Raw genomic sequence first — 27,227 nt, 5'->3', positions numbered from 1 at the left:
TCAGTTATTTTACATACAGTATATATGGGAATTGTGTTTGATTACCATTTTGAATTCAGCGGAATATAATCAATTTCATTTCATATAATTTGCAATGTTTTCTGACAACAGAACAACAGACATTGCAGGGTCAGTGATAGCAGTTCCCCTATTTATGTTGTCTAACCCCTTCCATTATAAAAGATTACTGTGGCCTTTATTTCTGAGCTGTAACACTTTGAATGTTTGCAGCAGGTGATTTAGATTTATCAGAAAGAAAGTCTCTGTACCAGAAAAGTGGCTTTCCCAGTGTCATAAAATGCTTATTAGTTTCTGTTGAGATGCAAACTGTTGAACAGCACTGTTTTTATTTTTCTCCTTGCATTTCTCCTCAGAGAATTTTGGCAGCATGTCACAAAAATAATGAATATAAAAGTAACATTCACTAGGTCTAACTGTAAGAGCTAGCCCATTACTGCAGGTTGTGACTTCAGGGATAGTGAGGTGGCTGGGAGGAGGAGAAGGAGACATTTGAGGGAATAGGTCTTCCCCATATGTGTCCCTTACTCCTTAAAGCTCCTGTATCTTCCAGATTGCCCCAGTACAAAGTGATGACTGTGATGCAAATTTAGGATGTTGATATGTGCTTACTGTTCTGGCATTTTAGTATTATACCTAACTTAGAAAAAAACAAGCATCAGATTTGAATACATCCTTAATATTATAAAGGGACCTAAGAAGAGAACCAGGTGTATACAGTGATTTTAATGTACTGATTTGATGAAACACTTCAAACATCAAAAATGGTTCAGGTATACTACTTAAAACAAGAAGAAATTAAACTACAGATCAGGGAGGAAAGGCTTTTCTTTACTTTCGGGTGTTTTTTTATACACTTGTGTCTTTAAGAGTCATGATATAACGTATGTTTAAGTTAAGAAAATATCAAAACTTACTGTCAGAATTAAGAGCAATTCTTCAATGTTGTTTTCAGGTTTCAACTGATCTTTGAACATCCCAATCGTTGGATGCTTCAAATAGTAATAGGAAGCAATGCGGCCGTAAGTCAGAGGTTCAATGCTGCGATTATCCTGTTAGAAGAGAAATCAAATATACATGGAATCCACATGGCTCAGTATAAACAGTTACTACAAAACTGTAGAATATTTTAAGGCTGCTTTATAAGAGAGAATAGCAACAATGATTTAGTATCATAATTTAGCTGCAACCCCAATTGGGCTCAGTTTTTAACATCTTACAAATAGCTCCACAGACAGACTCTACCATCTCCAGTCAGGAGCACGTCTGCATCCTGCTGTTCCCAATGCTGAGGAACATCTATCTTACTGAATCTTATAAGGCACAGATTAGTCTTACCTCCCCAATTTCAATGCAGTAGGAACATTCCAAATCAAAGAGGGATTTCTCAACAAGGCTTGAGAGGTACTTATTCATAGTGTCATGGCTCACATCATCCAAGTTATAGTAACTACATAAATTGAAAACAGATGCATTTCATGAGTACTTTTTACACTCTGAAGATTTTTAACAATAACGTCTTGTAGGAAAACTTACAAGGCTGCTGTAATACACACACCAACTTGGAACAGCAAATATCCACATGAAGCAATTAAAACACAGAATTATTCCCTTATATAGTCTAACAAGAAATTCATCATTCTTAAATGGTTTGTGGGAGTAATCAACATAATACAAGCATGTACATATGGAGAGATGGTAATTTATCTGCCTATTAATAGAAAGGCTGATACAAACAGAACTGGATTGGCTGTATTTTGTTAATGGGAAAATCTTCCTCATTGCATAAGTATATTTTCCTGATTATATAAATATGAAAGTGAACAAGCACTACTAACACAAATAAAAAGATTTCAGCTTCAAGAGAAAGTTAAAAAGCCACCAAGGATAGCAACTGTTCTTAAAATCCTGGAACTCAGAAAAGAAAGACTGAGCACATAGGGACATCTTTTGAAAAAGTAACCATACACCAATCCAAATGTTGGTGTTTGGTGTATATTTCCACATCTTTTTATTCTCAAAGTTAAATTGCTACAAAAAAGGAACAGAGCATTTGTCAGTGTGGTTACTTCACCTGTTCACTTTCGGGTAAAATTGTTTAGGTAAACTATATATAGTAAGAATGGTCATTAGTTATCTGTAGGAAAGAAAATGGGTTTATGAAATGTGCCAAAACACATTGCTATGCCAGCATCCAAAAAAAAGATACAGTGACTGAAGTCTGCAGTCCTTAACCACAGAACTTCATCTTATAATACAAGATGCTTTCTCACACAGAGAGCTTTTACCTAGAAAGCCCCAGATAAAAATGTAGCAAGAACTTGTGTCCTAGATTCAACAAAGGCACCAATTCAGAAAGTAACAATGAAGTTCAATGAGCAGTAAAGAAAAACTGAGCATGCTCAGAAAGTTTAAAAATGCTGAACTGAAGCAATTAAATAAGGCAATTTCAAAGTGGAATTCAAACAAACAAAAGATGTGATGATTTATTGAAATGTTAAAAAAAGGTTGTCCCTGCTCATTGAATTCTGTAGAATACTGTCACAAAAAGAGACTACAGAGATTGCTAAAACGATGGAAGATGCTCCTTTGTTCACACTAGCTGCTTTGCTAACATTTCCTATTGGTACGATGCCCTCAGCATCCCCACTGGAAACAACACCACATGCTGTCATGGAGAGTAGGTTCTGTCAGTGTTACTCTGTGCAGGTGAACAGCAGGCTGCAAAACACTGTGCTCAGATTCATTTTAGGTGGTTTTACATAGTTACAGCTACACCTGAGCTAGTCTTTTCAACTCTCTTTACTGCCAGGGGAGAGAAACATGCACTTGCAGAATGCTATTAATCTGAAGCATTTTATATACCCCCTTTAGGATGAGGTGAAATGTAATCACTGAGTAAAAAAAGAACTTTAGACAGTTCAGCAGTTGATGCTATATTTGGGCAGATGAATCCCATTCTCTGATTTAAGCTCTATTTTGTGTACTGCAAAGCTGCTGTTAGCAAATTTCAAAACATGGAATTGTGTTTTTATCTACAAGCATCCTTCCATGACTGTTACATTAACAGAAACTGACTTGCATTATTACTTTCTTAAACAGAGTTGTAAACATTTATCTTTTTGAATAGCAATATCAGAACTGAAAATCAACTGCAAGCTAACCAGAAGTTATTTCCAAATTTTTGTCCTTGTTATGAATCCCAAAGTATGGGGTTAATTCCCTTGATGCTTAAAATTGGGTAAAGTTGGAGTAATACACTACTACAAGAAAAGGATAAAAACCCCTGTTCTCATAGCAGGAACCAGTCAGCTACATGAGACTACAACAAAGTGCATATATATGGCAGTGAAGAATTCAGCTCTGTGATATTTTATATGGCTTCACGTTGAGATGAACTCAAATATTTTAAACAGTTATTGTCCAAATGAAAACAGAACACAGAAATATTTACACTGACTAAAACCTTTAAGATGTTAGACAGCCACACATTATCAACCTTATGCAAAATGAACTTATTTGTATCAAAAGTACTCTTAACATTTTCAATGCAACTTAATGTCCATGAGAGTCCCTTTTTAAATTTACTGAAGTAACAGAGGAATGACAAAAAATGATCAATATTTCCATCTGCACCTTTTATCTGCCTGACATCTTACCACTACGCATGTTTAGACTCTGTTTATTAGCAGAAATTACTTTGTAACATTTTGTTTGCCTTCTGAAAATAAACGAGCAAATTAACTAGGTAACTTGTTTAAGGATGTGAAAAGATTTTCTATTTTATACCTCTAAACTACTAATGCTTCATTAGTATTTTTCTCTATATTGAATATAAGGCTATTGAAATGATTATAATTAAGGTACTTTGTTGTCATGGTGTTCAGATTTTCACTTCATCATTTCAGAACTGTTATTTGCAGTACCACAACATTGATGATGGATAATGATAAAACAAGGGCAGAGATCTGGCCAATACACTGAAATTATTTTTTTAGACTGTATTTTAAGATGCTAATTCAAACAGATTTAATCTTGTGCTCTGCTTAATTTGCTGCATTTCACACTGAGGTTGTAATCATAAAAGGCATTACAATGCCTTTTTAAAACTTGTGAATCTGAAATTCGCTGATTTTTGGTAATTTTTTGTCAGAGGAGTAAATCTCTAGCTGCTCACTGCAAACAAAACAATATATAGAAAAATCTTAAATGGTTTGTAATCTTGAGTGAAGTGCTACCAGTGTGTTTTCACTACTATGTATAATGGGGTAAATATAATTTTGAGCACACCCACAGGAGCTTCTTGGTCACTCAGCACATTTTCCCCTAATAAAAAGCAAAGCCATTAATCTAGAAAGACATGTTAAAATCATTAGTGAAAACAGAGGCATCATGACATTAGACAGCATTTTCAATGCACAGGCATAAATGCAAGTTGAATTTTGCATGTTGGCATGCTCCAAGTATAAAACCTACATCATATGTGAGTTCCTCTATGAAGCTGTATTACCTAACTATTTAATTACAGATAAAGAATAAAAACAATGCAGTTTCATGCTCACTGCATTGAATCATCTAGTCATTATTTTCCCTTTGCTACAAACAGACAGCCTACCTTTTTATCAGCACACCATTTCATTTATTTCACAGTGAAGCCCAGTTTCACAATAATTGACTTGTCAGAAGCTCTAATTTATGATGCTGGGCTCTGTAAGCCTTCTCCTATATTGGACTCAACCTGCACACAAGCAGGGTTGAATATTTACAATGCTGTTAACAGGTGCTGAGTTGTTTAATGATTCTAATAGCCAGAAGCGTACTGAGAAAGCCAGCGGGATCACAATTACAGGCTGTTTGAACACAACAATTACTCGTCCCCTGAGAGGTGTGAAAGTCAAAGGCAGTTTTATCCTAACAGCATCTAGCACATGGGCTAGGCAGGCTAACTTCCATTAGTAGTCCAGTGGGAAAAAGCCATAACAAACCCCTAGGTATCATAAAAATTTACAAAGTATGTAAAATTTAAACAATCAAAAACTGAAGGAACTTTTTATTGTATTTTAAATAATACATTTAAAATCCCAAGCCCTGTAGAGCTCAGCAAGAACAACAAACCCTGAAACATGAACTTACTTCTCTAATCTAAGAAAGTGTGGAATTTCATCAGCTGAGAAAGACACAGAGACGTGCAGGGACATAAAATGTAGATGAAGTTACACAAAACATTTAGGATTTAATGTGAATGGTGGCAATCATTTCCTGTTTAGCTTATGTAAACCTGACCTGAGATCTCTCTGGGAAATTTTTCATCAGCCTTGAAATGGTCCTGCTATAACTGTCAATGCTGTGAAGTCATTTGTTACAGCACCACATTTTTTATGTTCAGATTATACGGTAGTAATAGTAACACACGTAATGAAAATCAGTGGCAGAGTCAGCCAAAAATGTTTAAAGAAAAACTTGCTAGCCAGAAGGGCCTCTGAAATAAATACACAAATTAATCTACAGCATTCACTTGCTAGCAAAAATGAGTGCTTTCTGACATTTCAGTCCTGTAAGCAGAATTTTGTTATGAAAAAGTATGGCAAATTAATCTACAGCATTCACTTGCTAGCAAGAAAGAGTGCTTTCTGATATTACAGTCCTGTAAGAATTTTGTTATGAAAAAGTATGAGGGAAGCAGAGAGAACAATTTTATAAATTGCTTCCCCGCAGTTATCAACTGTTTCCTTTCGTCAGCTTGTGGCCTCCAGCAGCTGCCATCTTCAAATGGTGCCATGGAAATGGGACTGAGTACATGGCACAACTGATGGACCTTCATAGCCAGAGAACTATGAACCAATGTACCAACTCCTTCCTGTAGTTAAGGCAATGCTGAGTGAGTCTGGAGCCTGTGCCTGGCTTGCTGAAGTGCATGACAGTGTGCACAAATGCAGCAAGCAGGAATCTCCATCTGTATTTTCTTGCAGTCATATGTTTGTTTATGCCAGGTATGAGAAAGAGATGCAGTGCTACCTTTAATCTGTTTTTAGTATATTGTACATTGTCCCTGTTTAAGCAGATCAAAGAAGAGTCCAGTTTCTCTGACATCAGCAAGGTATTTGCCTCCCATCGGTGCTTCTAATTAAAATATTTACAAGACATCTTAACTCCCAACATGTGTTGGTAAAATGAGAAATAAGAGATAATAGGCACACGTAAATTTGCTTACATGTTGACTGAGCATTTCTTCTTCCTATGATATATTCCAGCAGATAATTTGTACAGGTAAAAAAACATATCCAAGTGTAGGAGGGCAATTATGTGTGTTTGCTTCCTGAACAGGGAGATAGGGGGTGTTCATCTTTGCATTCTCACCTAAGACTGCAGCAGACTTGGGAACAGGAGGCAGCTCAAATCCTCAGCAGCCTGGGGCTTCCCAGCCTGAGAAAATCAGAACCTTGAACTACATTCCCATACTTCTACACATCAGTGTGACCCTAATAATTTAAAATAACAAGCTCTTATTATGAAATTAATAATAATGCCTATAGCTGCTCTTTTTGAAGCATATATACATGCACACAGATCTCAATGGGACTGTAACAGTGAGAATCCACCCAGAGAAGTAGCTGCTTACGAGCTCAATATCCGGATACTGGTAATTACTGCACTGTAACACACTTGCACCTTCTTAGCTTCTGTTCTTAGTAGCTACTACCAAACTTTTCCATTTTATCTTTTAATCTTAGTTAATTTAACTTTCTTCAGTAATCCTCCCTTCTGATATGATTCCAAAGTAGTCCTAAAATTCTGAATAACTGGGATTTTTTCACTGAAATAGATATTATTCTATCCCGACTGGCTGATACCACCTGTCACCTGAATCCCAGAAACTATATTGGAACGCTATACAATTATAACTTTTATTCAGATGTTTTATTCACAATGTTATTAGACATGCTCAGCTAATCATCCTAAGAAAAAGAAATTGAAAGTAAAATATATGATAAGAGCATATTTGAGATACTTTAATTATAATTTCTGCTGCATTATTCTTTCACTCCAGTAAACTTCTTAAGACTGTGACACAAAGAGAAAAAAAATCCCTTAATAATTCTCAGAATGAATTAATAAAACATTTCAGGTCTTCACAAGGAATTTACAGAGAAAACTGATTTCATAAGTGTGTATGTATATACATATACTCTCATATATATTTATAAATACATTAAAAACACTCACACATTTTTACAGTGATGTGATGTGTGCTCTCAAAATATCTAGAAATTAACTTTTCAAATGAAAGCTGATTCTGTTTAACTTTACATATGTTGTAAATTTCTATTTCTTCTTTACTGCACATGTATCTGGAAAATATCATAACCTGATTTACAGAAAATGTTTTCCATAGCCATTTCTCTTTTGTACAAAGTTGCAGATTATAATCTTTTATAAGGGTAAAAGAATGAAATAGCCAAGGAATTTCAGCCAAGGAAAGGAGACAGATGAGCCTCTCAAAATAACTCCTTTCAAAGAACAGGGCACTTTGCTGATCTGACTTGTATGATCCTGGCTAAGTAAAGAACACATCTACCACAGTTGTATGTGGGAAGGAGAACACGTTGTAGTACTTGACTGAAGTAACACAGAATCTTGGACTTACCAAGCAAATTCAAGCCCCTGTACATTTAGGAATAACTGCTTTGGGGGAGGGAAAGAACAGGGAAGAAACTCTCGCTACTGAGACTGATACACTTAGATAAACAGTTTTATTTGGATCACCCCTCTGGTTGCACATCATCCTTTGAACAACATGCAGATGACTAGTCAGCATGGCTCTGAACGAGCACTCAGCTACTCCCCTCTCCCACATCAACAGCTCAATAACTCCTCCTTCCATTTCACAGATTTCAAGATACAGGGATTCATCAAACAAGAAAATTAAAACAGTTTGATGAAAAGAAGTATTGTAACTTGCAAACATTTTCAACCCCACCATTAAAAAAGCCATTATTACAAGTTTAACAAATTATCTTGAGTGTGTCAGAAAAAACTTTTGTAATGAGTGCATGTTTAGAAGAAACCTACATACTTAGAGCAAAAGGATACTTTGATCTGTAATTCACAACAAAAGTAGATTAAAGTTACTTAAATAGTACAAATTGTGGGCATTCAGTGAGGCATTTTATGATACTGGACTGGAATAGAAAGATCCTTGATTTGTTTATGCAGCTTTAATATACAAGTAGGTAAAACTGGCAATAAATGAGAATATAAATCTTCTGCATATTATCTAAGCCCATTATTTAGGGGATTTACAGCATCACATGCAATGACTTTTATGCCAATGAATCCCAAGGCAATTTACCAATCATGCATGTGGGAATTACTTATTCACCACTAAGGTACAATCACCTGCTGGCTAGAAAATAGTTCTTGTTTCTCAGTAGAGACTAAGTCAACAAAACTGCTGTGGGGCAGACATGATAAAGAGTGACACTGAGTAGGTACTGTGTAACTACCCAAACCAACATTCAGTCATTGTCCTCCTACTCTTGTGAAAAAAACACAACAATAAATTAAAATCTTTGGATTATTATGATTAGTTCTTGTTTGGTGACATCAATAATTTAATATGCTCATCTATGGCACAGTAAAGTCCATTACTGTATTGCAACATAACAAGAAGTTATTCAACTATCACTGACCTCTATTCATAAAACTCTTTCAGTTTTCCTTTGATGTATCTCGTTCAAGCAATGACCATTGGCTTGAAGGAGGTCTGAACATACCACAGATACATAGGTCCAGGAACTCTACTAACTGGCTACGTTAGGAACTTTGGATGAAACTTAATATAATTTATTATCACAGCAAAGAATGGAAAGCATGCACATCCACTGCATTTGCATTTGGTATCTAGAAGGGACCTCTTGCACACAGTCAATAATGTCCTCCCCTTTTCTCCCTGGATGACTGAGTACACAACGCTGAGAACTTCTGTGTGGATGAGACAGGGGATAAAGCAGCACAACTTGCCACCACCAGGGGTTCCAACCTGCAGGTGTGACATTTCCAATAAAAGACTCCAATCTTATTAGCAACTTCAGTATGCATTTCTACCCTGCCATTATGGACATGAGGAGTCAAGATCTGATCACCTTCTTTCTCACTACAAAGGCTCTGCATCTCACTATGAAATATAGTATGGTGGGGTTCTTTTTCTTTTTTTTCCTCCCATAATTTTCTTCCCACAATCTGCTCAGAATAGCAGAATTTCTGCTTAAAATTCGATATTGTGAGAACTTCAGATTTTGCCTTCCATGACACTGCACATTAATGAAACTGCTGAGAAAAAGGACCATCAGTAAACATGTCAGCCTCATACTCCAGTGGGATCAAGTGGGAAGAGCTTGCTTATTAAATCAAACTACTACATTTCTGTATTCTACACTTACCTTTGAGCTATATGTTGTGTCTTAAAAATCTACCTACCACAGATACAACATGATCAAAGATTGCCAAAGACAAATCAAGAACATCACTGTAACACAGCAATTCAAGAGCAAGATATTTTAAAATAACATTACTTACTCCTTATACTAAAAGAGAATAGTGTCTGCAGTGGCATAGTTTTTAAAATTAGTTATAGCATGGATCATGTGTAAATTCCAAAGTCATACATCTAAACACAGCTTTACCTATATCTAACCTAGACAAAACCAGAATTTAGCTGTTTGTCACTCTCGGGAGAAATGCCTTCCATATAAATGTATTCATCTTGTTTTGAAGTAAGAGAACTGAATATGTTTTCTTTAGTTTACAGTTCTAACACTTTGCATTTTCTATTTCCCAAGAAGATCAGCACAGGACTAGATGCAGAATTCAAAACTAAGAATTCAAGGAAACTATTTTATCAACTTCAGGCTCCCATCAGCAGTTGCCCATGAAGAATTCAGCTGAAAACAAACTCAGCCAAAATTTATGGACATGATTTCAAAAATAAAACACTCCGGAGCACATCAAGAAACATTCAGTGCTATAAATGCCCGATTTTTTATTTGCCACATGATTTTGGTGGGTGAATGATCACGTGGCAGGTAACAGGCCATGTACCCAAACCAGTGTTGTGGCAAAGGCAGGCTACATTGCTGGAACAGCTCAGAATGATCTGCATACCAGCTGGAGCTAGGCAGGATGATAACAATCATTGAAAATATTGCACACATGGTTTCACCAGGACACTCTAATGAAAGTAAACCTTATCACTGAGAAACAGCTGATAGCTATTCTCTCATTTATTAGGAAAATCCAGGTCTTAATAGATTTTCTATAGAAAACTGGGCAGAACATATCAATATGGTAGCGAAAAAAAAAAAGTAACACATAATAAATACAGTACCTAAAGGAATGTGATAATCTGGAGTTTTATTTTAGGGAGGCTGATGTAGCCCTCTCAATAAGGCTATTTTATGGTTGTCACTAAATTGTAAAATTATCTGCCAAGAAATGCATTTATATTTAGAGAAAAAAATTACTAAAAAAATGTGCACACAAGTTTTATTCCATGTGTGGGCCAGTAATGCTCCTACACTGGAGACTGCTAAGTATTTTACACTCCAACAGCAGTGGGATCACCTTTGGGTCAACTCTACCCTCAAGTTACCTTTAGATTAAATTGCATTTGTATTTTATACTCACGTTGGGTTCATTATAAGTCGACGGAAGAAATAAGTCCAGGTGATATAATCCATTGCATCCTGCTTAGAAGTAATAGTTCCAGCAGCAATTTCAGCATTCAAGTGGTCAGCCAGCACTTCTAACAAGCTGAAGAACAGAAAACAAGAGGACTTAGCTGACTACAATCACAAAGACAGGTAATATATTTTGTAGAGCTGTGCATTAAAAGGTTTATTACTTTTAATCTGAAAATATTATACATTTATCTTCTGATAAAAGAGAAGAGAGGGAGAAAGGGGAATGTAATTGCAAGGTCAGTCATCTTCTTTACATGATAGTGGAATGAGGCTCAAATTACTTTTTGATTGGACCAAGAATGCACAAGTTTAAGTCATTCATGGAATGTATTCAGATGGAGCTACTCAGTGGTAACTTCTGAATATTGTGTGTTGACCATATGATTGTGCTGGCTTAATCCAAGAGAGAATCATATGGAAAGACAAACAGGAAATGAAACAGTGGCAATAGCTTAGCAAATACTTGACAAATACTTGAGAGCTCTTCAAATTACATCAAAACTGCTTCTTCCAGACTTTGCCTCATCTTCATCCAATGTGACAAAAAAGAAAAAAAAAACAAGCAGCTACTTTTTACTCAGAGAGATCTAAACTCAAAACCACAGAAGAACAAAAGAAGTATAAAATTATTCTTACAAAGAAAGATACTATTTAGAGTCATTAAATAGAACTAAGACCTCCATTAGGCTATCTAATGAGATCATGGCTGGCTAGAGTTCAATCAGGGAATGGCAAATATCTTTCAGGATGAACCTAATTTTTCTTGTTTTATAATCCTTTTTCTTTTCCTACTGTTCTTTCCCTGGTGCTAAAGGTAAATAACGATTTGGTATGAGTAGCTTTTTAACTGCTCTACGCCACTTATTGCATGACTCTGAAAGTAGGAACAGCAAATGTTCCACCCAGAATGTCCAGCAGAAACCAGACAGATGATTCAACACCTATTCCACGATAAAGAGTGCTTTATCTTTTGCTTCTAATATGCTATATTTCATACTCATGATCAGTGAGAGCAAAAGGTCTGTCATATGAGTTGCATAATCAAATCTGACAACTAAAACATAGACAATGGCTTTTAGAAAACACTTTAATTAAAAAATGTTAATTTTAATTTTACAAATTGGAAATACTATACAAAGCTGAGAAATATGCTCTTTGGCAGAACAGATGGGAAAGCATTCTAAAACTAAAAACCCCTGAAATACTCCCAAACAGTTACTCTTTGAAGCTAAGAAGCCTCTTACATCAACTACTTGGTCATAAAAGAGACCAGGACAACTCTAAGTTAATTGGATCACAACCTACATTGAACTTAACAAGATTGCTATTTATGTGTGAATCCTCTGAAGTTCTATCAAATATTCTTTGTTTATAGTAAAAGATGGAATATATAAAACTAGGAAGGAAATATATACACACAAAATGAGCTACTAGAAACGTAGAATATTTATAGTATTCCAAACAGGAACAAGCTGTGATTACTACATACTCAAGATATGATTTACCAATCAATGAATTACAAGGGTTCCTAGTTTATGCTAGTGCCAAACAGTCTGGATATATCAATTTTTAATCACAATGCTCTTTTGACTTATTAGCTATCATTATGAAGAGTTTCAACTCACAGCCTTTTGTGCTCAGTAAAATGTGTATGTTAAAAAAAGTGTGGTTTCCTAAGGAAATAACTTGCGTGTCTGCACATTCTTATTTGCAAAAATTGTCTGTCTGTCTGTGCACCACAGAAATTAACCTTCACATACATGAGCCCATTTCAACTACAATTCACAAGTGGATAGCACTCCCAAGCTCCTAAAAATTTCCTGACCAGATAGAGGTCAGAAATTAAGAATTTGTCACAGAATTTCAGAGAGGGTTATGAGGATCATGTATAGTTGTCCTGAAGAACAGTTGTGCTCACATTGAAATTTCAGAGACAACACTCAGGAGCAGAGAAGCATTCGTAGTATGATCTGGGAACAGACTATAGAGCTCATCAATGCTTCAAAACTCATAGAAAATAAGATTTTTCTGGTTAAAGATGGGCAATTTATTTTTTTTTTAATTATTTTTCCCTAGGACTCCCAATATTTAGGAGATACTTGGCACAGGAATTTTGTTTCACTTTTCTTTAGCCCTCATTCATAGTATTGTTTACAGTTTGAACAGCTTTACTCATTTCTTTATCTTTACCTTGATTCCACTGGGAAAGGTTCATAAAGGAATTTTTTGTAGAAGTCTTTCTTAATATCATGAACTAGAATTACAGCTTTTCCTTGGTCATCAAACTGTGGTCTACCAGCACGTCCCATCATCTGAAGTACATCTGGCAAAGAGACAATCATGAATAAAGCAAATGTATTTATCTGAATGTATAAATAAATGTATTTAGATCTGTATAATGTACAATACAGGATTTTTTATTTCTTTTGCCTCATATGTCCTATTGGTTTTGACACATCTCATTCTTCTTTCCATCTCATATCAATTTATGATGAACTTCTTTCTGGCAGAAAGTTTTCTCCTGCATACTTTGAAGACCACCCACTGCAAGAGAATCCAGGCTTACATCTAATACAATTTTCCTCTACTCTCCTTTCATTCTACACACATACAGTTAACTCCTTGTGTTAATTTAGGAGTGAAATAAAAATATAAAATTAAATTTGTCTGAGAATGATGTTTCTGAATAGGTATGTGCACAAGGAGGGGGATGAAACAGCATCTTGCTATTCTACAGTAGTGAATCAAATTGTGCATAATACCATAGGCGTCAGGAAGTTAGTTTTGTCAATATTCACTATATAATTATCCAAACCCAGTATTTTCTTTATTGACTATATGTTGCTTGGCTGCTTTTAATCACTGGACTAAACTGAAATGTTAAATATGATCCAATTGGCCGACTAAATGGCTGGTAACTGAGAAAAGGCCCTCCTCAAAACTTCTGACTTCACTCAAAGGAGCATTCTTACTTATTTTGAAATTTCTGAACACTCCAGAATGATTCATTCTGCCCTCAGCTGCTTCCTTGGAGCCAAATGCATCCCTGATACAGAAAGGTAACTTCAGAAGGGGGAAACCAAGTCATACCATGACGGTACCGCGAAGGCATAACTTGAGGGCAGCATTAAAGACAGTATTGTGCAATTTTGGAAGTATTTCAGAAAGAAGCTCATTACATTTTCATTTTACTGCTGCTGCAAAACTGTGCTACCTATCCACAGAACTGCCAGATGCATAAATATTGTCTAGAAAGTTAAAAATAAAATGCTCTAAGCAAACCGCACCACATGTTTCTTCATAAAGTAAGGAATCTGCATTTTCTGTTGCAGTGCAGACAACAAAATCTAAAATGCTTCCATCAGTCCCCCAAGTTTTACTGAGAAGTCAAGAATTAAACAACTCCTAATGTCCCAATCACCTGAATTCAAGAATGCAACACATAGTGAAAGTACAAGCACTCCCTAAAGCCTTTGTACTTGTACAACAGATTTCTAAAACAGCACAGTAAGTCTTCGATGCTTATTGAGTTCCTGATTTCTTTTGAATATATAATCTTCCCTATTACTTCTCTCTGACAGTCCCACTGATTCAACATTAAATTAAAAACTTTAGTTGATTTCTTTCCTCAGCACTTTTCCTCAGTGAGCAATAAACTCAGTCGTCACTATTCTTCCAGTCAGGACGACAGAGATACTACCCTGTGGAGACTGTTTGTACTAAGTTTACATCAGCCTCAATCAGTCACAAAATGCAACTGTATATGGCTAAGCTCCCAGGTCATACCAGAATCTCTGAACAAGAGTTTCTCTGGAAACTGATCCCAAGTTTCCTGCAGAGCACTAACCACTAAATTAAGCTTTATGATGGGTTACTTGGAGAAGTAACCCCTGTAGTATTTTCAGTGTGAGCTTCTTTTCATCAGTAAGTTTCTCTTGCTGAAAAGACAGTGTGGTTAAAAAGATGCAAACCCTCTACTTACATTACAAATAACATTTAGACTGTCCTTAGGTAAATACCTCTCTGTTATAGTTTAGGATTATTTAATAATAAACTCTCAGTTTCAAAAAGAGAAAGGGAAAACAGAATAGGAAACGTGGTATAAATTTAGCTTGTCCTCATTCTTCAAGCTTAGTACCATCCAGACAAATATTCTCCCTGCCTGAACACTCAAAGAAGCTCTTCTGTGATTCACTTTCTTAAGCTGGTTGAAAACACTGCAGAACTTCAGTTTGCGAAAAGCAGAATTTACTGGAGCCAAAAGCAATAAAAGTCTATATCAAACCAGAAATTCAAATATTTAATTTAGCTGCTTATTTTTGAAGTATCACTTACTTCAAGTATCACTTCCATCACTGCAGATACTAAGGTTTTTTGTTTACTGTCAAGCGACTACGTATAAATTTTATGTTCTCATATATGTGATTCAACTGTTGCATTTCAAACCACGGCTAAGTAAACTGTTAGAAATCTGTTTCTATTTAAAACAGGTTTCAAAATGAAAAAAATTATTTGATACATGAAAACTTTTTTTTAAACAATTAACTAGGTAGCTAAAAATGACTTTATATTTTCCCTTTAATTTCTAGTTTGGATGATTCACTTAAAGGAATTTAGCATGGAAAAAAGATTTGCCAAACAGAAACATTTTCATTATTACATAAAATCTTAAGGAGTTCTATTGAATTAAACACAGAAATCTTTTCCTCAGCACTCTTAGTGTCCAAATTAGGTATTTTCAGTGATCAGTTACTAAATAATTAAGATAATTTACATATGCTTGAAATAAATTTCAGCATCTGAGCATTTCCATAATTTATGTGAGTACCTGTAATGGGATAATCCACATAACGCCTTGTTTTTCCATCATAGTATTCTGTTCCTTTAACAATTACTAAATGAGCTGGAAAATTTACACCCCAAGCTAATGTGCTTGTGGCAATAAGAACCTAAAACAGAAGGAAAGATTAATGAGGTAAATGTAACAAAAAGCCAACTTTTAAAATTCCATGTAAAACTCATTACGGCAGAATTCAAAGAACAGACGTACCTGGATTTTGCAGTTCACAAACAATTCTTCTACAGTTTTCCTGTCTCTCTCATGCAGACCTGCATGGTGCATTCCTATTCCAAAAGCAAGTGTCAGCTTCAGATTTGAATCTCTGACTGTCACTATAATGTCATTCATCTGTAAGAGAAAGATTAGTTGCATATTTAAAACATACTACTCAGAAACTGTGAAACTTTCGTGCTTGTTAGTTTCTTTTTTTTTTTTAATAGCAAGGAGAATTTGCTCAGTGCTGTTTATACAAATACAAAGAGTCTTCAGTCACTGAATAGTATGGTTTGAGTCTGAAAAAAAAAATCAAACACTATATTAATGACGGGAGAATACAAAATTCATATGGCTTTATTGACACACTAAGCAACGCAGATAAGGAAATGAAAATGCTGAAAATATCTTGACAGGTTTGGCAAATGCTGGACATTCTGCTCTGTGTTTGTTTAATGCAACCCCTGGTATCAAAGGGATTAGAACTGGGATAAAAACATAGCAAATCCCTGCAACAAATAACATCATAACAGTCATGAAAAAGAAATTTGCCTCTCTCTAATGACTATGAAAAGACAGACGGGGTTCTTCAGTTTGGTAATTCTGCAATTATTATTCATTAAAAAAGTTTTCTACTGACATGCTTAAATGCACATTCATTTGAAATTTTTTTTTTGAGTGAGTTTGGAATTTATGAGACTCAAACCCTGTTGTGAATCCCAACATACAGTAAGTGTCTACATTTTAAACTTTTAGAAATTCAGACAAAAAGGTATTTTTAATGACTATTTTTTCAAATCTCATGTCAATGACCACTTAGAATAATTTTAACGACTATAATTTTAACTATACTTCTTGCCTATGTTTTCAAGTAGTAAATTCCATAATAAACTCCTTTATTTCTGAAGATGACCTCTGTAAAAAGCCCCTCATAATGAACAAGAGCTTTATAACTTCTTATTTAGTCATTTTATTATGCGATATTCCACAATATTCCTCCTGTTGTTTTATTTCTAAAGCCTGTTTTCTGAATTTTAATATAATTATAGCCAGGAACTTTCAAACCTTGTCTCTTATTAGTGGTTTCCTGGTGCCACCAGCAGTGACACAATGATATTACATACTTATGGGCAGCATCATTTATGAGTAATACAGGAGGTACAGCCAAGTTTAGAGAAAAAATAGTAGTGTAAAACAAATTGCTCAGAGTAAGTGAAGAATTTGGACTGAGTATTCAGTCTCATCTCAGATTGAGTACCTCAAAGTACTGAGGTATGATACCTGCACAACTGCAGGCATAACTTCATTCCCCCTTAGGGACTAGGTGTTGCACTTGCAAAGTTCAGAATAGTAAACACCTCTAAATGTTTTCTGGCTCTTATAATTCTCTGACATTAATGTTAATAAAATTATTCACATCTCTAAACCCAAGTAACATATGTCACTACTATTACAAACAAGCATCCTTAAAAGGTACTAAAACCCTAGAGAATAAAATGGTCCATATTCAGGATTTAAAAAACTCCAACAAACAATATAGATTTTGTAAATCAAGCAATTGGGTCAGGCAGGTTAAATTACAAAGCATTTTAAAGAGTCTGTTTGGTGAAGCAGTATTGATTAACAGAACCAGAACTGATGGAAGTAACAGAGAACCCAATTAAAAAAAATACTGTTCAAGTTTTGTCTTGGTCCAATCAAATTGATGTGTCAATGGAAGCTCCTAAACATTTTCCCTCCACAATCCAGTTGCCTGGATGCTCGTGTTTCCCGTATTATAAGACATGGAAGGTTTGTTGCATAAACTGAGCTGGCATGTATTGAAGAAAATGATGCCTACAGAAGAAAAGAGTGAAAGGGGCTATAAACACCAAAAGGCAAGGAAGCAGAAAGAAAAAAAACTAATTGAGAAGTGAAGAGGGGATAAGTCTATTTAGGAGTTGGGAACAAGACAAGTAGATAAGTAGAAGAGAGTAAAGAATTCAATGAAAGGAGGATATGTTAGAGGATAAAGTTTATCTATCTAGATACAATCAGCAAACCTTTGATTCCCCCAGTCACCATGTAGACATGTGACTGCAGCACAGACAACATGAATTATGACCCATCTTAGAGATTTTTTCTTCTAAGACAGAAAAATAGCTTGATAAAATGAGAACCCATACACTGTTTTCTCTACAATTATGATCATCAACATATATTACTGAATATATTTTTTAACCTACTAATGCTTTTTATGCTGTGGATTTATGAAGTGGTAGTAGAAGCACACAGGCTCCTTATGCTCAGACACTTTGAGAAATAGTAGTCACATGTATACATTTGATAGGGAATTAAGATGAACAAGTTCAAAATAGCTCTGGTAAATACCAGAAAAATAAATGAAAAAAAAAATACTGCATTTACATTTTACCCCACATCTGCATTCAAAAACTGACAAAAGATATTATATTGCTGAATTAATTTTCCTCCTCGCCACCAAGTATCATCACATTATGATAGTTATGTCTTTAATGTAAGGGAACAAGCCAGTTCCAAAGATCTTTATTTCATTATTCACATGAGCAGAATTTGGTATTGGGAAAATAATGAATCTAAACTCCCTTTTCCTTTAGCAGAGCACAGGGATCAAATTAGCTGATTTGGATTAGTCTATAGTAATTCACTGCTTCTTCAGCACAGGCAGTTTTACAGTGTTAGTTATTTTCAGGACAGAACCTGAACTAAACCTTTTTGCCAGCATAAAACATCCTAAATTCACGCTTCTGGGGATTTATTCAAAGATGTTCTTCTTGCTTTTACAATCAGTGGTGGTTATTTTTTTTTCTTCCCTCTGACTTGTATTACAGCAGTGGCCTGTGGTGCTGTTAGTCATACCTGCAAAGCTCTGTAATTTACCACAGGAAAACTAAAGAACCCTTAGCAGGAGAGCTGGTGCATGTACTACTGTCCTGTCATTTTAGCAGCAGGGAATCCTAGTAATTTTTAGCTGACCCCTTATTTTCACATAAATCAATGTAATAAACACAACTATTTTAGCTGTAGGCACAATCCAAGGCTTAACATTCTCATGAAAATGTATTAAAAAAATATAACTCTCTTATGTCAGTATAGTGTAAGAGTATTATCACTTTCTATTAAGAAATAATGGCACAATTAATAGGTTCATTAAGCAGAACCAGACACAACATCGTGACTATAAAACAAATCTAATGTTTCTGCACTGTTATAACTTCATTACTATTTATCATTCTGAAAACAACTGTAATATTAACTCATAAAAGGGTGAAGAAAATATATTTTACCTTAAGAACAAGAAATGTATAGTAAAAATAATATAAGGAAATATACGTGGTACTGACATAAAAAACCCCATATAACACCAATGCAGGGAACTTGATGCAAGGCAGGACTGGGCCCATGTGGGTCCTTCACAGATTTTTTGATGAACAAGCACAAATACCTCTCGTGCTTTTCTAACATTAGGTTGATTAGGAATCCACCTTTTAATTAAAAAAAAAAAAAACCACGTTGAAAATCCATTTGAGATTCTAATAGCATTGCAAAATATTTATTATAAAAAATGAAGTTTATTTCTGCCTTTTATATTGTGATCTCTGAACAAGCTAGATTTTTCTCAAACTAGTAAGTAGTAATTTTCTTTGTTCCTGCACATATGTAAACTGTTGAACCATTTACTTTAAGCTAATAGAGCTTTTTTATATTTTAAAATTTATTATACTTAAAAAGCTTTTGTAGAAAGATAGGATTCCATTTAAGTAGATACATTACCCTGTGCCTGAAATACATTCCAGTCAGAGTATAATTCAGCAAGTTGATGACAATGCTGGCTCCAAAAGAAAGGAGGAGACCAGATTGGACAAGAATGAGCTAACAGATTGTGCAGCCCAATTCTGTCCCTTTGAGTGTGATATATTGTTTCAAGATGCTAAAAACCCATACTTTCTCAAAGCATATCTGTTGTGCTGGTTTTCCCATTTTCACAGAATCCTCATTATTAGTACTCTGTACTCTTTTCAAAGCACGTCAGACTCAGACCATATGCCACTGAATAATGCTTATCAATTGTCTAAAATGCCCAATAGAAGAAAGATGTGCCAAACAAAAGAATCATGAAAGTTATGAAGTCTTTTACAAAAATAATTACATATTTCACATCTGCTACAGATGTTAAGTGAAATAAAAACATCTCCTTGTTATAACTAAATGTTAATTTTTTATGGCACACTTTGGTGTCATAAAAGATACATCTTGTAGAAGGAAGTTGAACTTCTATAATGAGCAAAACACTTAGAAATCATTCTTGGGTACCCTTCCTCATCTTTAAGGGCAGAAAAAAAAAGCCATCTTGTAAAATTATTTTTGATGAAGAGTTGACATCCTCCTACTCCAGAACTCTCCCAATACAAACAGGATGCTTAAACCACCTCAAATAAGATTACTGAAGAAACATTTAAAAATAAGCTTTAAACAGTTAAGATGTATTATTAAAGCATCTACATTTAACACTAACAATCTCATCTAAGAGACAGCAATATACCCATTCATGACACAGACCAGATTCTTCTGTTCCTGTTTTATAGCACAGCATTACCTCAGAACAATAACATGGAGATAATAGGTTATTTGATTTAAAGTTAGAGAAGAAAAAGTAATCTTTTGTCTTTTCAACAATTCTTGGGGCTGTTTTATTTTTTTGGGATATGTGTGTGTGTTTTTTTTAGCAATGCAAAACAAAACTATATGGTAAAATTTAATTCAATTTCATGCATGTGTCTATGCATATTTCCAGACAGTGTACAAACACATATAAAAATCCATAATTAGATCACACATGTTTATACACTCACAACTTTAAAATAGCAAAATCAGCATGGGCCTGATTCATTCTTCTAGATTCAATGAATACCTGTCATTCAAGTGCCCCTGAATTCAGTGGAAGCTGGCAATTACCTGGTATGGGTGCTATTGAATATTGCAGTAGGTATGTTTGTGCTAAAAGATTTTTAGTTAGAGGTTTCATAAAGAACAGTCTTAACAAGATGCAGATGGTAAAATGATGCACAAAGCAGAATGCAGAAATCTCTACAGTTAAAACTATATGCATGGGTACATCTCTTCTCAGTCCTTGCACTGTAAATGTATTGATAAAAAAATCCAAATATCTACCCAGTGAATAAATTTCTTTAAAAAAAAAACCTGTGACCACCAAATAAGAAAACATCCTGCTTGTTTGATGGTAAGAACTGCATTCTAACTGCATACAATAAACAATAAATACTACTTCGTACTTTTGTGTTACGTTAAAAAGAAAAAAACCCAGTAAAAACATTAGAGAAAAATAAACTGAAAACTTGATTCTAATAAATTATGTTGTAAAAAGATTGCAACATCTGCCACCACCACAGATGTAGATGCAATTTCTGAAAGAGGAGGACTTGAGCCTCTTTAGTCAGCTCTTAATGTAGAACAGTATCACTGATCTTACCCAAGTTTACCACCACAGACGGGTGGCACTGGCTGCTTCCAAAAGGATAATCTGAGCTGTTGTCCCTTTCAACAAGATAAATAATGGGTCACACTGAATGTGATAGTCCTGGCTGACAGCTCCACATGAGAATTTTAGCTAGAAATGTTATATTTAGAAATAATCTCATGATGATACAAAAAAGCAGGGAAAGCATAAGTTTTTTGGCTGTTTTTTTTCACTGGCACACTGGCATCAATGAACAATAAAAAGAAATCAAGAATCACTCCCTTTACAGGGGCAGTCTTCTCTTTGAGATGCACTGCCTGACCAAATTTCTGTAGGTTACACCTGTGCCTCAGAAGTACAACGAGGATGATGTGTGCAGAGTGATGTCTACCGAAGAGTCCCTGCCAATGGCAAAGTCCTACTGCAAAGGGCAAGGATGGCACCTTCAGTTACTTCTTCACCCTTTGGTGAAAAACAAACTCTGTGTTGGGACTGCAAATCCTGAGATGGATAGATTCACATTCTGGAATGTGCATGGACAATGCACCTTTGAGAAAGAGAAAAAAACCCACCTCCTAGGCTCTAAAATAGGTAACCATTCTTTCTTCTTCCTGAGACTGCCTACTCACACTCTGGTTTAAGCCAAACACAGCAGTCCTGCTTAAATCCTGAAGAACCTCTGCATGTGCTACTCACACAGATTTTAAATGTAGGGATGAGCTTTGAAGAACCAGCTACAAATCTCAGTAATTAGGGTATTTCAACATCACTGGAGGCTTCCTTGCTCAGACTAAACTAGACATGAGGTATTTGACTGGTCATTTCTCCATAAAAAAGCACACACACAGCCTGAAACTTAGTTGGATGGAACCTATTAAACAGATCTACCAACTATTGTGCAAAAACAGGTCCAGCAGAACTGGAAAAAATTATCAGTACAAGAAGCAGTAATTTTCATTAAGTCTTCTGAAGACTGACTACTGTCTCAACTTTCTGAATACTGTAGGAACATGGGTATGAGCAGAAAAGTGTGTATCAGACATGAAGTTCAAGGAATGCATCCATGTAGGTTCATCTCCAAAACCAACAGAGCTGTCTATAATAGATATTTTCAGTAGATGAAGGTAGAACAGAATTCCTTCTCCACTATAATGCTGCTGCATCTATTAGACTACTAACTCCTCTGGGGGAAAGAATATCTTGTATGATACCTCCCTGGTCCATGTATGCCGGTGTCTACTGTGGTGCCAACACATGAAGGGTTGTTTCTGGTCCTCATTTCTACATACAAATGTGTAGTCCAGAAGCTTCATACAACTTCATATCCTTTGAAATATTGTCTGAATTTGATATTTGGAGCCAGGTGGCAGAGACAGGGGTGAATTTGCCTTGTTATCTGAGAGTACTGGTGAAGTAGTCTGGAATTTTGTGAAGAGAACCCTTCACAATCTTTAGAGCCTACTTTGGCACTACTGCTACAAGAAGAATCTCTATTGAGAAGATAAGAGAAGGTAAGATAATGGCAGAACTGATAAACAGCTATCAAAGAGCCCCTATTGGTCTCTCTCCTCCTCCACAAGGTCTGAATCTCTCTGTTAACATCACAGAAAAGCTGCCATGCAGGGTAACAGAGAAAACCCACTTTTCATGACTGTAAGAGTCTGTCTACCTCAATGTAAGTCTTCCTAATGCTATTATGGATGGTACTGTTTGCTGCATTTTAAGAGGCTTTATGAATCCTACCCATTAGGAAGCAAACATAAACATACACTTTCAGCCATCATGTAGCAAAACCAATTACATCATTAAACAAAACTAACCAATGAGTTCTTAAAGGAATCTTGTGTCAGCCAAAGTTAATGTCATATAAATAAGGCTGAAAGAAGAAAAGTGTCAGGACCTCTTGTACACTTGTAAATTTTGTATCCACTCATTTATGAAAAATCTCTTACATCTCAACACATTTCACAATTAACAGTTACAAATACTTTAAATATATATTAATTTGTCTGTAAGTTCCCCTAAAGGAACATTGGTTGGAAAAAAAAAAATGTGAAAAAATGACAGGCAACAAAAACTCCTGTTTAAAGGCAACAATAATTTATCTCTTCTAACTGGTAAATTTTTATTCCATATGGAATTGAGAAATACTTGAAACACTCAGGCAAGTATTAAAGATAGGGAATACCTACTATAAAGTAACTAAATATGCACTTGTCCTAATTTTAAAACTTAAAACGCTATAGCAATACAGAGATAATTCTGTCTATTTCACCTTGTCCAAGCTTGACGTTAATATAACTTGACATTAGTATTTTTAAATAAAAAACAATTGCTATAGATAAAGAATTCAGCAGTACATACAGTACTTATGACAGGCTGTTACAGCTTTGTCTTTTTCTTCAATGTCAAATGAAACTCAAGCTAATCATGTTCATTTAAAACACAAAACTACAAACTGGTCCCATAATTACCTAAGAAATATCGACTTGAAATTGTGGGTACTTCAAACACAATTGTGTGCTACATAATAGTGGTAGAGATATAACAACTTAGTGCTTAATGTTCAGTATTTTATATTTACGTAATCAGAACTGAGTAACTTGGTAGGTATCTTAGGCTCCAAACACTCAGCTTATAAATTCAAATACAAATCATATGCAAATGTTATTAAACTAATAAATGCAAAGTCTGCTTGTCCTTGGTGGCTCCTCTTTCAAAACCTTCAGAGGCATATTCTGAAACACAGAAAACCCAAAGACTATTACTCTCCCTTTAGCAGCCAGGCTAAGAACCTTTGTTTACAGTTCTTTTTAAGGTGGTAGTGGCTCACAGGACACGAAGAAGCTCTTCACACCAGTGCAAGCCATTTAGGGCAAACTGCACGTTGCATATTCTAATTGTAGGTGAGATTACTACAGTAAACTAGCATAAGGTACTAGAGTGCTCTATTACACAGTAATAATTTTGATATGAAGTGTTTCTGTTATGCTCAAGAAAACATTAGAGGTTATACAGTTAGAAAAGCAGCATTAAGTTGAGATGTGTTTTAGTACTAGTAATTTATCAGCCAAGAAATCCATTTTCTCTTTCAAGAATCTATCCAAAAGTGGAAGAATACAGAGGTTATGCTTTACCTCTGAAAATCACACTTTATTTCTTAGCAAAGAGCAAACAAAATAAAATAATCTCATCTAGAAACCTATATTTTTTGGCATATAATTTTTGGGATACAATTGTATAACTATTCCTACAACTGTTGATATATAAATATTCATACAACATCCAATTTGGACCTTGTATTTGTGAGTTGTGCATTTTGCTGTGTTTTTCCTGTGGTTCCAATGCAGAATATCTGCAATCATTAGAGAAATCTAACTTCCAATATCTAGGAAACCTGAATATCAACCAAAAGAATTGCTTTGGAGCAATGATGCACTACTATCAGGACCATTAGTCCAGAAGGAAATAAATAATTCTGTATTCTGAGCAGGTGCAGAACCAGGTACATAAAATCTAGTGTATGTTTTGAAGAGTGCAGATAAAACAGAGTATTGAATAGAGATTATATTGTTTGAAAAAGAACAAAATTTTAAACCTTTACTCCAGCATTGCTTAACATCTGAGTATTTGACTTTGTAATATTTACAAATATTAATAATATCAACATTATTTAATATTAATAAAAAATAAATAACAATAATAATAAATATTAATAAAATATATTTAATATTTATAAAAGAGAAACTGGCAGAATTTATCTTATTTTGTTTTGGAACATTGATTTACTTCACTGATATGCAAGACTGAGCCATTCCTAAGCTACTGGTTCTGCAGTATATCTATCTCTATATATGTATGAATATAGATGGGTAGACACGTGCATACATATGTTCATACACACACATATATGCATATACATAACCCTCTACACATAAAGAGGATGATTTTGCTCCTAAAACACTGAAAGAAATTTGGTTTAAGTTCCAGCTCAACATCTATGTCACAGATTGCCAGCTGTAAACTTTGGAGAACACTAGTCCTCTTTTATTCTTCGTCTTATCTTCATATCAAAGACTCGTATCATGTGATATAAGTTGTTTGGGACAAGGGAACTAGCATTAATAATAGATATGCAGGAAAAAAAAAAGATAAAAGACTTTGCATTCTAAAGGTCAGATCCTGCAAAGATCCTTATACAGTCTCAACGCTGACAGATTTTTATACATATTGAAATTCACCATGTGCACAGGTGTTTCAAGATCTACCCTCAAACCACTCCTGTGTTTTAGATGTATTTTCTTTTCCAACAAGCATCAATAAAAGAGAAGCAAAGCACCAGTAATGCAGGTAAAATGATTCTACCTCTCTTTCATCCATCTTCAGCCATTGTTTGGGATCATCCTCAGTGGCTAGGAAAGCGATCAGATCTAAGGCAGTAAGTCTTGTCTGACGTCTGGATGACACGAAAATAAGAACAGGCTTGGCTGGAGAATGACTTCGAATTGCTGTTGAGGAAAACAGAACTTGAGAAATAGGCCCTTTAATGATAAAAATTAGAGTTTCTCTTTGCAATACCCAGACAGCTGATATACCTCTCTGAAGATGGTATGCAGGTATGTATACGTAGTCTCTTTTCTGCCAGATAGATAAAACTGAGGTGAGCATGTATCATCTCTCAATCAAATATCATATAACTATGCTGAGTCTGAGTTTATTTGCCCTGCTACTTCAGTGATCATTGTAAGCTGAAGATTTAAGAGAAGCGTCTAGGAAAAAAAAACACCTGAACACCACAAAACCTGGACAAACTTTCTAGACTTCAAAATTCCTGAATTTCTCCATCTCAGCCTAATAACTATGTTATGTTTTTTTCATCTGATTGGGACGTGTTGTCTAAGGCTAAGTGCCATTAAGGCCCAAAACTTCTTTTCTGCCAGAGCTCAGACTGCATAAACCCATGTCTGCCTGCAAAGGATCAATCTACCAAAACCAGAGAAAGTAAAAGTAGCTTTTCAATAGCTGTTGTAAAAAGTGGGCATTATGGTACAAAAAGAACTCTGTCTCTGTTGTTTACTAATTATTCTGATATATTTAAACCAACTAGGCTTTTAGGGCTTGAAAAAAAAAGCCTTTTCTTGCTAAGTCCATATTTGAAAAGTTTCAGGTTGCAGCAAAATGCATGGAAATGCTAAAATAACCTTGACTATATCAGGTCAAACAAGTGGGGAAAATGCCCTCAATAAATCATATGTCTACAGATTTTCTAACATCAACAAGCACTAGAAGTCTGTAGTGTACATAGAATTTCAAATGCTCTCTCTAAATCTCTTATAAATCCATTTTTGTGTTTTCTAATGTAATTCTCATTCATAAATTTATGCATTGTTAATTTCTGAAAAATATTCCATGCTATCCACCATCATTCACAATTCATGTGCATGTTTTCTGAAAAATATTCCATGCTATCCACCATCACATATTCCTAAATTCATGTGCATGTGCTCCTGCACAAACACACTATACAGTTCTGAAATTATCAACACAGGGTAATTCATGTGTATTTATACCTTACAACTATATATGCCAATATATCTATATATTTTAAAAGCCCAGCATCTAATGGATTTTTGTTGTTTCAGGAACAGGTGTGGCAGAACAGCCCAAGACAGATTTATTGTTCATTAGTGTTTTTGTACAATGCTCTTGTGGAGGTGTAAATAATCTGAGCTGTCAAGACTGGTCTCTAGTCCACAATCAATACTTTGCTTCTGTCATAAGGCTAATTAAAGCAGCTAAAAAGTCACCTCACAAATGTCACCTCATAATCAACAGCAGTTTGCATTACAAAATTTATTTTGGAGGTTATTTTTAATTGATATAATAAATATTCCTTATGTAACAAACCCAAAACATATTC

The 27,227-nt window shown here is 35.0% G+C and overlaps 1 protein-coding gene across 1 annotated transcript in view; it reads right to left on the bottom strand.

Moving 5' to 3' along the window:
• ASCC3 (activating signal cointegrator 1 complex subunit 3) overlaps positions 1–27,227 on the bottom strand; it is a 225,189-nt gene that overhangs the window by 39,501 nt on the left and 158,461 nt on the right. Inside the window, 7 exon segments of the mRNA XM_009998051.1 lie at positions 936–1,070; positions 1,357–1,468; positions 10,702–10,827; positions 12,948–13,080; positions 15,586–15,706; positions 15,808–15,945; positions 25,673–25,815. Of these exon segments, the coding sequence (XP_009996353.1) occupies positions 936–1,070; positions 1,357–1,468; positions 10,702–10,827; positions 12,948–13,080; positions 15,586–15,706; positions 15,808–15,945; positions 25,673–25,815 (908 nt within the window).

The sequence above is a fragment of the Chaetura pelagica genome, unplaced genomic scaffold (assembly GCF_000747805.2).
Source record: "Chaetura pelagica isolate M959 unplaced genomic scaffold, ChaPel_1.0 scaffold165, whole genome shotgun sequence".
Lineage (NCBI taxonomy): Eukaryota > Metazoa > Chordata > Aves > Apodiformes > Apodidae > Chaetura > Chaetura pelagica.
This window is presented reverse-complemented; position numbering and strand designations above follow the sequence as displayed.